The sequence below is a fragment of the Gopherus evgoodei genome, chromosome 18 (assembly GCF_007399415.2).
Source record: "Gopherus evgoodei ecotype Sinaloan lineage chromosome 18, rGopEvg1_v1.p, whole genome shotgun sequence".
Classification (NCBI taxonomy): Eukaryota; Metazoa; Chordata; order Testudines; family Testudinidae; genus Gopherus; species Gopherus evgoodei.
This window is the reverse complement of record NC_044339.1, coordinates 8,170,388-8,189,196: the sequence shown is the minus strand read 5'-3', so window position 1 is coordinate 8,189,196 and position 18,809 is coordinate 8,170,388. Positions and strand designations below refer to the sequence as shown.

Here is an 18,809-nt window from a genome sequence, read left to right as displayed (position 1 = left end):
ATGATAGAGGTCTATAAAATCATGACTGGTGTGGAGAAAGTAAATAAGGAAGTGTTATTTACTTCTCGTAACACAAGAACCAGAGGATCATCAAATGAAATGAATCGGCAGCAGATTTAAAACAAATCAAAGGAATCATAGAATCATAGACTATTAGGGTTAGAAGGGACCTCAGGAGGTCATCTAGTCCAACCCCCTGCTCCAAGCAGGACCATCCCCAGATTTTTACCCCAGTTCCCTTAATGGCCCCCTCAGGGATTGAACTCACAACCCTGGGTTTAGTAGGCCAATGCTCAAACCCCTGAGCTATCCCTCCCCCCCGGGAGGGAAAAAAGGAAGTATTTTTTCACACAAAATCCATAGTTCACCTGTGGAACTCCTTGCCAGAGGACGTTGTGAAGGCCAAGACTATAACAGGGTTAAAAAAAGAACTAGATAAGTGCATGGAGGATAGGGCCATCAATGGCTATTAGCCAGGATGGGCAGGGATGGTGTCTCTAGCCTCTGTTTGCCAGAGACTGGGAATGGGCTACAGGAAATGGATCACTTGATTATTCCTGGTCTGTTCATCCCCTTTGGGGCACCAGGCATTGGCCACTGTCAAAAGACAGGATACTGGGCTGGATGGGCCTTTGGTCTGGCCCAGTAGGGCCATTCTTATCTCTTATCAACTTCTCTTATCAGATAATGCTATGCCCTCCTCATTGTAGCATCTGAGCACTTGAGTGTTGATGTTCTCCTGCTAACAAATTGCTCGGGGTCCAGTGACGATGGCCAGCAGTGGCTGCCTTTGGCTGTTCTGGACCCCTCTGCCTTCAGTGCCTGGTAGGTTTTGTTTCTCGCTCTCTGGCTTTAATTTTACCAAGTGCTGCTTTTTAATCCAATTTTGAAATTCCACATTATAGGCGAGCGGAGGAGAAAATGTCGCCACTGTTTTCTTAGCTCAGGGACCATAAAACACTTAAAACCCGGGCAGATCACGCGTGGGTCAGGCTGTAAAAGTGCCTGTGCTGCTTTCCACATTACAAAGCAGGAGGGGGAAGTGAGACAGTGAGAAAACAAGTAGAGAAGAAGGAAAGCGACACCAGGCAGGTAAACTTGGCAATAGCATTTGGCTTCATCATGTTTAAACAATCCCAACCTGTAACCACTGGAAAATGGTCACTGATTTCCATACAAAGAAGAAACACGTTTTTCCCTCCCCGCCCACGATTAGGGAGACAGTGAACTTTGGGATCAGTTTCTATGTATAGGGGGAGTGTAGTGTGGAATAGCAATGCTTCACTTTGGCTCAGAAGACTTGTACATGTACACACACACCTTCATTGGCTTCCCCATCCAGGGTATCACTATATACCAGCAGGAACCACTAAGGTGTCTGTGCATAGCCTAAGCTTGTGGGGGGAACCAAGAGCAGGTCCCTCCTAACCTCACATCCCCGTGTTGGGGCAGCATAGTCAATCCATGGGCGTGTTCAGCTGGTTGATCTGCAGCTCTTGGTCCATGCGTTCTAAGTCGAAGAGGTTGACTGAGTCAGCAGCCGTGGCTGGGATGGACTCCAGGTGGGGGTCTTTGCAGGCAGGCAGCAAGATATGCTCGTTCACCTGGATGACCGAGTCAACTGAGTCCGTCTCACCCTGCAGCGTGAGGACGTTCTTGAGGGACATCCCCAGCCGGGGCCCGCTGTTGGAGTTCCGCATGGACAGGGAAATGGCGCTAGGTCTGCCTTCCCAAGAGCGCCGGCAGCAGGGCAGGTACTTAGCCATGGCTCTTTTGAAGTCCCTCATGAAGAGGGGGTAGATGATGGGGTTCATGGTGCTGTTGCAGTACCCAAGCCAGGTGAGGACGTCAAAGAAGCCAGCAGGGATGCAGTCACACACTGCCTGGGAGGGACACAGAACACAGATTAGAACAGGTCATGCCTCTTGACCTCTCCCAGCATCATCTGCAATGGCATGGCAACACCTTGCTGCTATGGCTCACTTCCCACTCAGCTCTGCACAAAGTAGGTTGGAGGCAAAGCCTGGCCTTTTCCCTGTTCTCCAAGGAGGCAGGTCCCCATGGGGGTTAAGAGAAAAGGAACTGCATGCAATAAACACTGCCAGGTCCTGGGGCAGATCCCATCTGACTCAAGGGTTGGGGCAGGCAACTAAAGAAACTGCTCAGCGAATGGAGACAGGGCCATTGTGGACAAGGAAGGGAGACAAGGGGTCCAAACTCCATTTCCAGAGGGAGCTGGGTTTGGCTACAGGTGCAATGGTGAGGTTGTCCATGCCCCAGACAGGTTAGATTTCAGCACTTGGCTGCCTGTAGTGCACCTTTTCCTGGTTGATGTATGCAGCAGCACGGATTAGCAAGGGGCTCTGATCATGCATGCACCCAGCGGCAAGGTCTTGGCATAGAGGCAGCTGTGTGGTTGGGAGGTGGTAGGCAGGAAAGTGATTTCCAAGGGGGGCTGAGCTTGGTAAACTGACTTTTAGGAAGGGCCATGAATAAAATCTCCAAATTCCTCGCTTCCTAAATCTTGGCCCTAACTCATTGTCATTGATACGGGGCTGGGTGTTTTTACAAATATAAAAAAATGACAGTCCTCGCCCAAAAGAGATGACTGTCTAAAAGTCCATCTGGGCAGGCCTGGGAAGGGCCAGAAGGAGGGGAGCTCCCTACCACGCAAGGCAGACGATGCTGTACCATAGACATTGAGCTAATCACTATCAAATGCGCCAGTGACCAACTCTCCTTCTCCGGCCTCCCCAGGGCTGTGAGTGGGTTTGTCGTACAAGAGCAGGGCATCTCCGGCCTCTTCTGCCCAGGACTTACTTGTGCCATATTAGCAACAAAGAAGGGGAGCCAGGCCACGAAGAACATTCCAAGCAGGATGCCCAGGGTCAGGCTGGCCTTCAGCGCCTTTTTGCTGTGCTTATTGGCAAATTTCCTGTTCTCGCCCATGGCCACAGCTTGGCTCTGAGCTCCGGGGACCTGCAAAGGACAAGAAACCATGTGAGAAAAGGCGGCTGGCGAAAGAACACAGGCCAGACGGGAGGAGCCTTTGCCTTACTTATCGGGGACCTGCCGATCCAGCAGAGGTTGGGCGTACTATTCACTTGTACTGCGGTCACATCTCGAGGCCCCTGGTCAGCCACTGGGGCCCCATTGTGCTAGGCACTGTACAGACAGAGAACAAAGCGAGGGCCTGTCTCAAAGTGGTATAAAAGGCGCCTGTGCTCATGCTCCTAGGCACTTGTACAAAGCTAAGGACCATGATATTAAACTCTAGCACCAGGTAAGGAGCCAAGCAGTGTTTCAGCGCATGCCAGCCAGGCTCTGTCGGAGCAGCTGAGGAAGCGTAGGGGGAAAGCTGAGGGCACATCTAAGGTACTGCAGTGAGCAGCACGGTACGAGAACTGGCATAGCACAGAATGCTGGGCTTCAGCAATTCCCAGCCAGCAGGCCAGCCCCTGGGGAGCCGTTACAAACTGGCTAATCTAAGCGCAGCCCTGCGGCTATTGTCATCTGCACTAGGAATGGATCAGGGATTGGCTGCGCACAAAGGCGACTTGAAGCTCCCTTTGTGCCGCAGAGCTTGTGTCCTGCTCCTGCATTGGCCTAACTTAACAACGTTGGCAGCAGCGGCCTCGGAGTGGGGGGAAGTGACTGCACGGGATGGTTTGGCGTTGGCTAGATCTCCATCGCTCAGCCACAGCGGCATTTATTACATGCCTGTTAGCGGCTTCCTGTAAACCAGCACCAACAACCAGTGTTAAGTCCTTCCCTTGCTCTCCTTTCCACTGCCTTCAGCGCACATGCACCCCCTCAGACGAGCCTCAAACTTGCTCCATTGGGACCCACGCCCCCGGTCCCTGCACCTAGTGGAGACAATTCTGACCAGCCCAATGGGGTAGCATTTTACACCCACTACACCCCATCTGTAGATGATGCCATAAGGAGAGGGGGAAATCCAGCTCTAAATGGTTTTCTGGCATAAGTGCTGCCTCCGTGAGTGCGCCAGGCCTCAAGCACCCACCAAAAACAATAGGGGGCGCTCAGCACCCACAAGCCATAGTCATAGGCAGCGCATGACCTTGCATTTGGGGAGGCTGAGCAGGAGCACGGGAAGCTCCCTAGCAGTGTCGGGGGGCACCGGTGCCCAGACTGTGGCCCTGCCCCTGCTCTGCCCCATGCCCCGCCCGTGCTCCACCCTGGCTCTGTCACATCCCCTGAGGCTTCACCCCCCCAACCCCCAATCTGCCTCTTCCCCTAAGGTGTCCTCCCTGCCCACTCCTCGCCACCCCCCCCATCTGCCACTCATTGCTTGTCACCTCTCTGCCCACTCCTCTCTGTCCCCCCCCAATGCCCCACCACCCACTAAGATATCAATGATGGGCACATATTCAATAACTAGAATATGAAGGAAGTGTATAAATATACTGAAAATAGCCTCCCCCTCCCCCGCCCCCAAAACCCCAACCACTAACATCTCTCCAAAACCGCCCGCCAGCAAAAACAAATGGTAGCACCTGTGTTTGCTGGACTGTTCACTCACACACACACACACACACACACACACACACACACACACACTCCCCCATAGCTTGAGCAAACCAAAGCAGCCATCTCTCTGCCACCCCTGTCCCTGTGTGCTCCAGACAGCTTAATGTCTCGCAACCGGGCCGCCTGCACCATTGCACTGCACGTTGTGTGATCATTTACACCAGGGCAAAGTGAGTGCAAAACCAGCTGATCTGACTGGCAGCACCTAGCCCCAGGGTAAATGGCTGGCTGTATGACGCGCAGGGCAGCAGAGACCGGGGCCCTTCGTTTGCCCAGCTCCAAGTGTTCCTTGATCTCTCCACTACCCCTTTCAGCCGTGTCTCTGCCTACCTGTAACACCATGGGCCCAAGGAGTGTTGTGCTAGCCTAGTGACAAGCTGGCTAATCTCTAATACAATCACACCCCTCGTCAGGCGTTTGAAAGGCAAGCAGTTCAACGTGACACCAAGCAAATGGGATTTGTCCCCTGTGACTGCCATTCCCTTCATGGAAGAAGGTTATCCCCGCTCCTCCTTCCACACTCTGCCGGCTTTCCTGGAGCCTTGTTTATTCCCCTCGCTTTGGCCTGCTCAAAATGAGTCACTGCACCTGATGCCAATCTCACGCTGCCGTAAAAAGCGAGAAACCGCCCTGCAGTCACTAGCTTTACCCCAGAGACGGGCCCAGTCCTGGACTCCGTGCCACCAGTGCAAAGGGGAGCTGCAGCCAGCTGGGGCTGGTCATTTGCACTAAGGACGCAGGCGTAGTACAGAGCCAGCAGACAGGCCTAGCCTCGGGCACGGCCAGGAAAAAAGCAGGGCTCCTGTGACCCTTGATGGCTGGAGAGGCCCTTTGCAGCTGGTATTGTTTGGAAAAGCGATGAGGTGCCGCTACACTGCGCCATGGACAAATGTGGCATCTCCACCAGCTTTGGGTGGAGAGGCACAAACAGATTCTTTATACTCCCCCTCCCCCTGCAGCCCCAGCTGTGGACAGGGCTTACTGGGCACAGCTGGGGCCCCAGAGAGGAAGGGAAACTGCTCGAGGTTGTAGATCTATTACAAAATGATGCTCAGAAGCAAAGCAGCCTCCTGGAGTGGATTGTAAATGTCAGTGTTAGAAGCCCGCCGAGAATAATATGCCTGAGTGAAGAAAACAAGCAGCAACAGCTCCGTTTTATACAGATTCTCATGCTGGGCTTGCAGGTTCTTTCAACGTTAGACAAGTGCAAACGCTGGGCTTAAAGGGAATCTTTTCAGGTCTTGGCCCTTTAAACACCAGCGTGGCTGGATACGCCAACAGGTGACAATGGCTAGAAAGAAAACACCTTGACAAAGACATACGTCACTTTCGCTCACCAGCAATGGGGTGTCTGTGCCAGAGACACATGGGCCTTGAGCCATAGATCAGTGAGCAGAGGGAAGCCAAGGAAATCCTCAATAACTTTCCCAGCCAGTGGATGGATGTCCCAGCACTACACTCTCCGGGCCAGAGCCGCCTGCACAGTAGCTGTACTTCTAAGTAGCTCTACTGATTTAGCCCATCTGGGGATGTGGCCCTATAAAGCATCATCAGTGGCAAAAATTATGACAGCCTGCTTACGACCACTGTTTGCAGCCTGGAGCCATTGGCGGGCCTCGCTGTCCCACAAACACAGCACGGCTTGCACTTGTAAGTCAGCTGCCTTTCCCAGCAGCTCACTTGTTCCACAGCTGCTCCCTGCCGCTCAGAGAGAAGGAACCGGTAATTTGGTGGAGAGAAGGAACATTTCCCCTTTTATGAGCCAGCAGCACATTCCCCGGTATGGTGGTGCCATAAGGAAACTGGTGTCCTGGTCCGTGACTGGAGAACATGTGACGAGGGCACAGTGAGCTGTGGGACAAATCCAATGACACCCTTCTCTGGCCCTCATCCCACACGATGCTGAGGTGCTCATTGATCGCAACAGCCATTGACTTCATTGGGAGTTGAGGGTCTTGGCCCTTTGTGGAATTGAGCCCTCGTCACAGATGGTTCCAGACACAGCGGAATCAGTAGCAGCGTTATAATGTGTGAATAACTCTTCACATACTAAGCAGAGCGCCTATGGGAGGTGGGTGGGTGTTATGACCCCCATTTTACATCTGGGGAAACTGAGGCACAGAGGCTTAGCTCCTCAAAGACATTTAGCCACCTAACTCCCATTGAAATGGCCGTGAGTTCGGTCCCAAAATACCTTTGAGGCTCTGGGTCAAAGAGATGAAGTGAGTTCACACAGGGTCCAGTCAGGTTTAGTGCAGGCTCAGCACAAACTGTGACTGAAAGTACCGATGAGCTGCAGGGCGCACACAAACTCCATGAACTGAGGTGTATTGCATTGAATTCCCAGGGGATTTATGGTGCAATCAACCTTTGGGTGCCAAGTGTGAAAGGAACCACCATAACCCTTCACTGACAGCCCAGACCTGCCCTGCAGAGAGGGGGGTGCTGTGGTTAAAAAAAAGCCACTGTGGAAAGAAAAATGACTGCTCACTGAACCATAATGGTTCTATTATTCAGAGGTTTTTTGTTATTGCAGCAATCCAAATGCATCCAGCTACTGAAGATCGAGTGACGATAAAGCCTCGTCTCAGGGTGCATATCCAGCTATTGATTAGCCCAGCAGCTTAATTACATTTTTCAAAGACAAGGCTCAAGGGTTTCAATCTATAAGGCTCAGAGCCAGCTCTGTCTTCTAGCCATTCCTGCAATCGCACATTAAATTATCCTGGCGCAATTAAATAAGTTGCAGCTTGCTGATCTGCCCCCCTACCCCCCCAGGGAACAGAAGAGATTTAAAGCATAACACCCTGATGGCGCTCTGCTTTGCATGTTATTTTTACCTATCATCCCATTTAAAGTCATTCAGGCCTGGTCTACACTACGCTGTTAAACCGATTTTAACGCATTAAATCAATTTAACGCTGCACCCGTCCACACTAGATTGCTCTTTATATCGATTTAAAGGGCTCTTTAAATCGATTTCTATACTCCTACAAAATGAGAGGAGTAACGCTAAAATCGATATTACTATATCGGATTAGGGTTAGTGTGGACGCAAATTGACGTTATTGGCGTCATTATTTTACAGTAGCTACCCATAGTGCACCGCTCCAGAAATCGACGCTAGCCTCGGACCATGGACGCACACCGCCGAATTAATGTGCCTAGTGTGGACGCGCACAATCGACTTTATAATATCTGTTTTATAAAATCGGTTTAAGCTAATTCGAATTTATCCTGTAGTGTAGACGTAGCCTCAGTGATGGAGACAAATGCCAGTTGTACTATTAGAGATGTAACAAGACTCTTTTTGTTATATACCAGCTACTCTCATTCCTTGTACAGCATGATCAGGAAAGCTTAATTTTCACTCCATTGGCTTAACTGGAAGCAGGATGTTTATATTCTAAGCCCCTGATTCACCAACACGTGAGCACATGCTGAACTCGAGCACTCACTTAAGTCCCATTGACTTCAAAGATTTAAGCATGGGCTTTAAAAGTGCTTGGCGGATATGAGGCCTAATACAGCTTGTAAAGTCCTTGCTGTCCAGGGTGCTGAAAGTCTTCCTTTTTTAATCAGGGAGGGACACTGTTTCACAGCCCGAAGTCCATCAGTGTGATTACGGATGTTAGTTTAAGAAACCTGCTGGGTCAGATCCTCAGCAGTGGATCTCACCTAGAATGTTTAAATGCATTTTGTGGCAAAATCTGATCTCTCAAAAAAGGCTTTTCAAAATTGCTCCACTATTTTGTCTATTTATTCTCTGCTTCTTCTTCCACCTGTTACAATACTTTAGGACTTATCCACAAGTGAGTTGGCTGGGTCAGAGACTCCCAGCTCCTTGTGTGAAAGAAAAAGAACAGCAAGCTAAATCAAGGTATTTAAAAGCAATTAAGTTTGTCTTTTCGCTGTAGGATACTAGGTCAATAGAGACTAGGGAATTAAAGCTGTTACATTTAGTAACAAACAATTTTCTCCTGCAGAAATATATATTAAATGCAAAATCTTTCATATGTAAAAACACATCTAACAGTGCAACCAGTGATGTTTTGAAAAAGGAGTCTATGCTGTATCTTGCTTAATATTGTAGCCTATATAATAAAATCAGAAGAAGCGTATTCAAAATAATGTAGTATGGAAGAATTTCAAATTCTCTACCAGTTAGAATTAATTTCTTCCCATATGTATGCAGCGTCTGATGCACATATACATATATAAACCCACACACATAATTAGAAAGATTTGTGATTGGAAAAAGAGATAAATTAGCTTGCATATTACATGTGTGATGGCTAAGGCTAAGATTTTGTCATGGATATTGTTAGTAAAAGTCACAGAAAGATCATGGAAAAATAAGAAAAATGCATGGAAGCCGTAGGACCTGTCTGTGACTTTTACTAAAAATATCTGTGACAAAATGGGGATCTGTGGGTCCCCACACTGCCTGAAGAGGGGCAGCTGTGCAGGGGCTAGGAGCTGCCTGCAGCAGCTGCGGGGCCACAGGGTACCCCTGCCACCTGCAACTCTAGGGGCTGCAGCGGCCAGGAGCTTGGGGGTTCCCCCACCACCCACAGTGTCTGGGTTCCCCCACTACCCCCTGGGAATGGGAGCTGCAGGATACTCCTGCCATCCACAGCTCCGGGGGCCAACGGTGGCCAGGAGCTCAGGGATTCCCCCACGGCAGCTGAGAGCTCAGGGGTTCCCCTGCCACCGGCAGCTCCAGGGACCACACCATCCATGGCAGCTGGGAGCTCAGAGGTTCTGACAGGTAGCTCAGGGGTTCCCCCGCCATGGCCAGGATTTGCAGGGTTCCCCACCGCCCACGGCAGTCGGGAGCTGTGGGGTACCCTGCCACCTGTGGCGGCTTGGAGCTCTGGAGGCCACCAGAGGCAGTGGGGGTAACCTGCAGCTCCCTGCCCCCATGGGCAGCGGGGGACCCTGCAGATCCTAACCACCTCAGGCTGAAGTCATGAAGGTTGCTGGAAGTCATGGATTCCATGACATCCGCGACCTCTGTGACTAAATCGTAACCTTAGTGATGGCAATAGCCATATGACAAATTGTGGAACCACGTTATAAATTGCATTTATCGCCTACTACTGACAATTTTCACCTGCCCATTTGCCATCTCTATTTCTATTCAGACTGCTTCTAACTTTACACATCCTGAATAGCTTAAAACAGCTACCCTTTTGGGGGACGTGGGGAGAGCCTGATATGTACAACTATACAGATGGTCCTTCTTTCCCCACAAATATTGCTGTGGGCTGAGTTGATAAATGGACACTATTCAGCTTTGGCTCAGCGATGGATTTAAAGTCCAATGTTTCATGACACATCAGGGCTAGGGATCAGTGATTTATAGCACTGGAGACGAATTGGAAATCCTCCATTACTGGGCCATGTTTTCCTCTCACACCAGTGTAAATTGCAAGTAATTCCATTGGCTTGGGTGGAATTTCATTAGTATAAATCAAGAATGACTCAGAGGAGAATCTTGGGCCATCACATAGGACGTAAGGCCCATATTTTAAAGGGACTTAGATGTTGCTCTGCTCAGCATTGCAACAACTAACTGATTTAGGAGCTTAAGTCTCATTTTCAAAAGAGAGAGAGGCACTTAGACTCCTAAGTCCCATTACTGAAACTTCAGTTCCCAAATGCCTAAGTCATTTTGAAGAGGAGACCCAGGCTCCTAATTTGGTTCGACTTTCCAACACTGAGCAGAATCACACTTAAATATCCATGTCCTTGTACACTGGTCCTGTCAGTAATTCACTCTCCCTGTGAGTGCTGCTTTCATCTCGCTACGCCTCCTGAATCGATACAGTTGTACTTATTAGTTCATTGATTAAATGCTCTTTTTTAAAGCAAGTTGGCAAATTAAAATACACTTGCCTGGAACATTAGTAACTGTCATGACAGCTGAAAGTGACAGAGCGGGGAGATTTCTCTGGCATTGTTTTTTAAGTGCAGTGGGCAAGACAGTATTAGTCATCTCAGCCTTCCGTTCCCTTCACCAAGCTGGTGAACGTATGGCTGGCCAATTCCTAGTTACAACTATTATTGAACTCCTCTCTGAGGTTAATCAGATTTCCTGTTGCAGACAAATAGAAGCTGAGTGGGCTGCACTAAAGACTTGCTGTAGAAATCTGGGGGGTTGGGGTGTAATTTTCTCCCTTCTTTTCTAATCCTACCACTCATCCAGCTATCACAGGGCAGAACTGATGCATGCCTACATGGCCAGTGCATAGGCTTAGCTGAGACTTAAGTGATGCATAGGCCTTATACTGCCCCTCGGCGCAGGAGAGAGACAAGGTAGGTGAGGGAATGGCTTTATTGGACAAACTTCTGTTCATGGCAGAGACAAGCTTTCGGGCTGCACTGGAGTCAGTGAAACTCTACAGCGAAAGCTCTTGCCATGGAAGTTTATTTCTCACGAATCCCAACCCCACCACGGTCCTGCAAAGCTCAGCACACAGCCATGGGAACATGCTCTTAAAAAGAAACCAAAAAATGGTGTCAGATGCTTTGAAGCTGCTGTCAATCCAGATACTTTGCCCCACCCCGCCCTTCCCCAACTATAATCAGCACTGACACACCCCCACACCTAGCAATTTGAGGGGAACGGGAAATTATTCCTTTCCTGAGAGTAACATCAAGCTCTGCAATTCTTAATAATGGGTACGACAGCTTCTCCTCCTCCGTACAGTTATTTTGGTGACTGCTGTTACCTTCTCCACAAGTGAATGAGCGAGAAGCAGGGAGAGAGAGAAATTGAGCCTCTTTTTCTCCAGCAAAAGTCCTGGGCTCCCCAGCATTGATAAAGACCAGACTGTGGAATCCCATCATGATCTAGATTGCCAGACGCCTGTGAGAACCAAAGTACCACATGCCGAGCAGGGGACTGGACGAGGCAGAGGGTCAGGACCACTGCAGGAGAGAAATAACTTCTGCTGATTTTAAGGAGATGGCATCTGGATTCTATTCCCCGCAAGTCACTGAACTGCCCCATGCCTCAGTTTCCCCATCTATAAATGGGGGTAAATAATATTTAACGCACATCCCAGGGGTGCTGGGAGGCATAATTAATCGAGTTCTATGAGATTCTAGAAGGAAGGGTGCTCTAGGTGTGCAAAATGTTGTCCCAAGGTGCCTGGAGAGAGGATGGAGAGAGATTTGGGGGGGGGGGAAACTGGAAGGAGCTAGACACTTTACATTAAACTAAACTCTAAGTTTTCTCCTCCCTGAAAGAAACCTTGTCATTTCTGGGCATCACTGGACAGACATCTCTCACCCATCATGTACTTTGATCCCCTTGAAGGCAATAGATTAAAGAGCACACTCATCTGAGAGAATCAAAACATACTGCCAAGAGCGTTAAACCAAGAAAAGCCTAAAATCATCAACCCTTGAACTCTGAACTCATCCAATATGCAAAGTTATTTTTGCCAAGAAGAACCATCTATTTTTAAACGCTCCAGGTCATTTTCCCCTTCCTTTTCTTTACTAGCATCTCAATCGTTCAGAAATTAATCTTGGCGTTCTTCAGATCTCTAGACATAACTATCCTACGACTGAATCTAAGAGCTTGAACCTCTGGGAATTGGCTTTCCAGCACATACTCTTCGCTTAGAAAATGATTTTTTCCATAGACGCAAAAGCAATCTGTATGCAGAGGGGATCTCCACTTACTCAGACTGGTGCAAAGCCAGAGTAACGCCAGTGGAGTTCCCAAGTATAAAACTGATCTGCGTGGGACAGCAGACCCTTTGCGCTGTTCCCTGGGGAGAAAAACTTTTAAACTAACAAAATAAAATCCACTTTTGCCAATGGCCTGGGATCAGTGCAATCACCAGCAGGGCTTCCCAGTTATCCCATAGACTAACAAAGAATTTAAACAAACGGTCTGACAGGTGAGCCTGTGGATGCAGCTAAATACTATGCTCTCCTCAGAGTTCCCATGGCACAATCAACATCCCATTGTTCTTCCGGAGTGAATATCAATGGGGAAATAACCAAGAACTACAAACACCCACAGGTCCTGGATGGCCTCACACCTGCTTTGGAGTAAATCAGGTGTAACCGCACTGAAAAATCAGGCCCATGGACTCTGGCTCTGAGTTCCATCAACTGATTTACTCCTGATTTGCATTCTTGCAATCAGCACAGAATCAGGCCCATAGGGCCCAACCTGGCCAGTTGCCAACTGGCTTCTGTGGGGGTGCAGGCCCCCTACTGAGGACAGAACAAGGAGTAATGGTCTCAAGTTGCAGTGGGGGAGGTTTAGGTTGGATATTAGGAAAAACTTTTTCACTACGAGGGTGGTGAAGCACTGGAATGGGTTACCTGGGGAGATAGTGGAATCTCCTTCCTTGGAGGTTTTTTAAGGTGAGGCTTGACAAAGCCCTGGCTGGGATGATTTAGTTGGGAATTGGTCCTGCTTTGAGCAGGGGATTGGACTAGATACCTCCGGAGGTCCCTTCCAACCCGGATAGTCTATGATTCTGTGATACTGAGTGAGTGCACTCAGCCTCTCACAGGATCAGGCCCTGATAATGTAACTCCCTTGCTGTCTCCAGCTCAGCACCGCTGAGTGTACCAAACAGACTAGACCCCAGCCCTGAGGTTTTGCCACATGGAATATCCTTCTTTAGATTGTGCAACTCAGAAAACTTTCCTTCAGCTAGCAGGTGCATGTGGCAGAACGTTCTCAGGGTGGATTTTCTGTTTTGAAGGGTTTTAAAAGTGGAAGTATAAACAAACATCTATGAGTCAAACCCTCAGCTGGTGTCACCAGACCATGGACATCAGTACAGCTGTGCCCATTTAGTCTGGCTGAGAGTCTGTCCTATATGCCAAGACACACACATTGTCGCTTTGTTAAACACTGGGATAGATATCAATCGTGTACCAGCTTTGGTTCTCTCTCATACCAGTTGCGTGCCGTGTACACACCATCCCTCTTTTACAAATGGCACTTCAAGGGGCGAGCCTCTTACCTCAGCCACAAACGAGGCGCTTCCTCCCTGATGTTGCATCTGACACAAGGCTCCCGAAGATGAAGGCTGCTCTTGCGGTGAAGTCACCATGCTGGGATTCAGCGCTGGGTCCTAAGCTCTGCCACAGACTCCATGTGGGACCTTGGGTAAGTCACCTAATTTCTCTGGGCCTCAGCTGCCCCACTGTAAAATGCGGGTGGTAAATATTCCTTTGTATTTCTTGTCTGTTTAGATCTTGAGATCTTTGAGGGAGGGTCTGTCTCTCGCTATGGGTATGTACAGCACCTAGCACAATGGGGCCTCCAGCTCAGCTGGGGTCTTTACAGGGCCAGCTCCACAAAGGGGCTTAGACATCACAATGCTGAGGTGCCTAAACCATCACAGGAAAGCCTGAGTGAGGTGCTAGTTCCCCATGCAATGAATAGCTGCATAGCTAGGCTGTATGCTTCAAGGCTGTGGGGAGAGGTGAGGGACGGAGGGCTGAGCCAGGGCTGTGGGGAGAGGCAGGGGATGGAGGGCTGTGGGGAGAGGTGAGGGACAGACGGCTGAGCCAGGGCTGTGGGGAAAGGCGCGGGATGGAGGGCTGTGGGGAGAGGTGGGAAGGGGCAGAGACGCTCACCTCAGCTCGGGGATGGAAAAAAAATCCAGAGATTTGAGCGTTCTATCACAAGATCACGAGGGAGGCGTCATTTTCCTTAGCAATCACGTCTCTGGTGATAAACTCTCACAAGTTGGCACGTCTGTCCTAATTCAGCAGCTCCTTCTGCTCACCCTCCTCCCCCGTCCCCCATGCACCCCAAGGGACACATGGCGGCCCACCCCCAGCTTCCCCTCACCCTCTCGTAAGTCACCTCAGCTGCCTGTTTGCAGCAAGGCCTCTCCCCTGTTGTTCACGGTGGCTTTGGGAGTCTCTCCTTTGCTGCTTGTGACCTTTCCTCTGCCTCCTGCCCCGCCCCCCCAGTTTTACAGTGCCGCATCATTCCCTCATCGGGGCCGTTCACATTAGGGCCAACTTCTCACAGCTCCTCCACCCCCTCCCATTCACACCCGACTCTCTCCTACTGCCTCGCCCCTCCTGGTCTGATTCGCAGAAGTGCCATCCTGTGTGGAGGCTTCCCTTTCTGACACGCCTTCGCCCCTGAGCCACTGACACCGACCGAGCCCGTGAGCCAGCTGTCCCAATGTGCAGAGCCTGCCCCTGAGCCGTGGCAACATATTGACCCTTTGCCCCTCGTCAGGTGTGATGGAGGAGGTTGTACCTGCCAGATCCAATGCTCAGATATTCGTGTGGGTGCATGGGACAAGCCAACACTTAGTACCTCAGCCTGGGACCAATCCTGCAAGGTGCTGAGCTGCTTCTGCCCAGTGTTATGCCCAATCAACACCCACTGCAGACAGTGGGAATGGAAGGCACTCAACACCTTGCTGGATCAGGCTCTGTTCAGCACATTTTTAGCTTAAATGCTTAGTCTAAGCTCCATCGGGGAGTACTTCTGAGTTTGCCAGAGAAACACTGGAGAAAATGAGTCACTGCATCTCACTTGGCCTTCCAGCTTCTTGTTCTGCAGGGCCCTTTGCTGCAAGGGCTATTGATTCAATAACAAGGAGGGCCCTTGAGTGAAGCCCAGGAACGTGCAGGAGAAGACAATGCAAAAGGTATTTGCATAATAGTGAGCGATCCTTATGAATGAGTGTGCACAGTATAGCCCCCTCTGGCTGAGGATCAGAATCATGTAATCACACCCACCCCCGGGGTTGTGCCTACCCTGCTATTAAAACCCACAGCTGGTCTGTGCCGGCTGACTCAGGCTAAGAGGCTGTGTCGATGTCCGAGCTCAAGCTGCAGCCCAAGCTCTAGGACCCTGCAAGTTGAGAGGGAGGGTCCAACCCTCCTCCCTTAGCATGAGCCCAGGATCTCAACTGGCACCGGGCAGCTGCGGGTGTCTTGTGCCAGTGTAGACATGCCATGGAGAGGCAGGTAAGTATCACCATGCTCATTTTACCGCTAGGGAAATTGGAGGTGCAGAAAGGGGAAGCGACTTGCCCCAGGTCACCCAGCCAGTCAGTGGCAGAGCAAGGAACAGAACCCAGGTCTCCCAAATCTGCCCCATATAAATCCATAATGACTGGCAATTCAGCCCTCCCATGGCTCTAGTGCAGCAGAAGCCGCCACACATTCCCGGTCCAGCCAGGTTGGTCTGAGTAAGATGGTCCAGGCCAAGCCAGGTTCAGCTAACCTCACCCACCATTTCTAATCCAGACAAACCCCAACACGCTTTAGAAGAGTGTGTACCCACCAACACAGACCACAAGGAACGCCCCCCAGGGCTGTGGGAGCACCTTTCCCCCTTACACTAGCTGCTTCCTCCCTTGGCATCGTGCTGCAAGGCTCCCTGAACCCAGCCTGTACGGTCTCTTCCTGCTCTCTCCCCATTTACTGCCCAGTTGTCGTTAAACGGTGGCATTCCTCGCTGTGGGGAAGCGGCTACCCAAAGACCTGGAGGCTGCTGACCCAGGTCAATGGCACATTGCTGTAACCTAGGCCCCAATCCAGCTGCCACTGAAGTCAGCAGGGGACTTCCCCACCGCTGGATGAAGCTCCTGTTTAAAAAGCGATCACAGAAACCACCAGAGAGGAAAGGACGGGGGCAGAGATCTCCTGGGAGGATATTGAATATTAAGCCCCACTGAAGAGCTGTGGGGAAGGGGTGGGGGAATTTCCCTCAGCTTCTCCTCTCCCCAGTTAAACCCCTTCTCAAATGGCTTTAATTAGTCTCCATTCCCCAAACCGCCTCTTAATTCCTCTTGTAAATTATCATCACATCAGTGTTAACTTTCCAACCTATAAACAAAGGAACTTTTTCAAGGTGGGGGAAGGAGCGAGGGGGAAGAATCCAGCTGATCTTGATGATAACAGTTTTTCATGACCCTTTCTAATCCTTCCACCTTGCGAGGTCAAGGGGCTGTTGGGGAGGGATTGGAAAGCACCAGGTGGGGCTGGGTGTCAGTCCCCAGGCTCCCTCTGCTGCATAAATTGCTTGACTCACTCCCATTCATCCCCCAGCCCTGTTGTAGCTCAGCCCAAGACTTCAGCATCCCCTGTGACTTTCTCTGCCTGAAAGATTCCACCTCTTCGATGGGTTTAAAAGCCACAGAGCTCAAGCTCAGACGGTCCCCCCACCACAGCTGGTTTCATGGGCGGGGTATGATTTTTTTTGATAGCCTTCCCAGGAGAGGGAAGGGAGGGTGAAACCCACCAGCTTGGCTGTGGGATCAGCAGGCATGAAGCAACCAGCCCCTTCTGCACGCACCCAGGGCTAATCGCCACCAGCACAGTCAAACCTCGTTACCTGTTGCAGGGGTTCGTCGGAGGTGCTGGCCATGTTGGTGGTGAGCGATGCTACCTGCACAGCTTGCTTCCTGGCGGCCAAGAGGATCCGGCAGTAGGTGAAGGAGATAGCCATGGATGGGAGGAAGAAGGTCAGGCAGGAGGCTATCAGAGCATAGGGCAGACTGACCAGGAGCCTGCATTGGTCCTCTTCCACGCGGGAGGTGCTATTGAGTGGCCTGGTCTCAAACTCCAGCTCGTGCCACCCCATTTTGATGGGCAGGAAGGAGGCCAGGGCGGCCAAGGTCCAGGTAGCAAAGATGAGCCACACAGCCCTGCAGGAGGTCATCCTGAGCTTGTACTTGAGCGGGGAAATGATGAGCAGGTACCTGTCCAGGCTGATGACGCAGAGGTTGAGGATGGAGGCACTGCAGCACATGACATCGAAGGAGTACCAGATGGAGCAGAATTCGCCCTCCAGCACCCACCGGCCGTACAGCTGGTTCAGCATGGCTGGGGGCATGACCACCACACCCACCATCAGGTCGGACATGAAGAGGGACACCAGGAAGTAGTTGGAGGTGTTGCGCAGGGAGCGCTGCGTGAAGATCAGCAGGATGAGCAGGAAGTTCCCCAGGGTGGTCAGCAGGATGATGAAGCAGAGGAAGGCGGCCACCCAGCTGCTTCCCCCAGCCAGGGACCTCTCCCCAATCACACTGGCATTAGGGCTCCCAAAATCTGCTGCCATTGAGGAGCTGGGGGGAGGAGGGGCTGGGTGAGGAGGAGGGCAGCTAGCAACTCCGCTGGGGCAGCTCGGCACAGACCAGAGACCAGGACTAGGTGATCATTGCCATGGGCCAGCTTTTAAAGGAAAGAAGTGTGATCCAGCTCTTGCTTCCTCTGTCCCTCTCTCTCTCTCCCCCTCTTCTCCTCCTCTCTCTTCACTGGCAACCAAGGCAGAATGACACGCTCAGGAACCGATCAGCAGAAGAAAGGTTCCCCCCACCCCATGGCTCATACTGAGGCATTTCCTAGTAACTGCAAATGCCACTTAGATGCCTGTTTGGCCGCCTCTGGATAGAGGCTGGTGCGGGGAGCAAATGCCCCTGAGGTCCTAGCTCTGCTTCTCTCTCCCTCCTCCTTGTCTTACCTGTAGGGCTCTTTCTTCTGGGGGCCGCGAGCCTTTTCCTTTCAGCTGCTGTGTGTCCGATCGCGGCTGCTGCTGCACACAGAGCAGGCAAGAGGCAGAATAAACCCTGATGCAAGGGAAGCGAGAGGCTCCTACAGAGTCTTGCTCGTGGGAGATAGCTGCAACGTGCAGGTGTGTGTGAAGGCAGCACAGAGGTGTCGGCCCCTTGGCCAGAGGTGGGTGTGTGCGTGAGCATCCTCCTTCCCCCGTACTCTTGCTAAAGGAAACAGGGATCTAGTCTAAATCCTATAGAGTAGCAACTGGAGAGCTTTCTTTTCTGCCCTTAAAGCGACAGCAAACACTATCTCCCCCACACACACTCCACCAGCCCTCCCCCTCCAGCGAGCGGCTTGGGTTAAAGAGGGAGATCTAGCACAAGAGGGTAAAGTTAACATCAGGGAGCCCGTCAACAGGTTTGAGGCTAAAAACAGCCATGCAGGGCTGCACTGATCAGCAAGGATTTAATCCCAGTCACTGAGCCCGACGGATGGTTTAATCCGGCAGTACGCAACACAAAAACACCCTATGATCTCAGCAAAACAGCCAGCAAGGGGGTCAGGCTGTTCCCGCAGGGGGACTTTCTGGGATCCCCCTTACTGCCGAGGCATTAAAGGCATGATCCAAACCCCATTGCAATCAATGAGCATCTTTGGCGGCTCAGGCCCAGGTACTGTGACCCTCACCATGGCACTGGAGCACGAGAAATGTCAGCTAGCGGGAAAACCCTCATAGGCAG

The 18,809-nt window shown here is 51.0% G+C and overlaps 1 protein-coding gene across 1 annotated transcript; it reads right to left on the bottom strand.

Moving 5' to 3' along the window:
• Positions 1–545: 545 nt before the first annotated feature.
• Positions 546–18,265, bottom strand: HTR6 (5-hydroxytryptamine receptor 6). Its single transcript, XM_030537581.1, has 3 exons — positions 16,907–18,265; positions 2,821–2,979; positions 546–1,883 (listed from the first exon to the last, which is right to left on the bottom strand). Exons 1-3 carry the CDS (start codon positions 17,630–17,632, stop codon positions 1,458–1,460), a joined length of 1,311 nt encoding a protein of 436 aa, XP_030393441.1. The 5' UTR covers positions 17,633–18,265; the 3' UTR covers positions 546–1,457.
• Between the last annotated feature and the right edge of the window lie 544 nt (positions 18,266–18,809).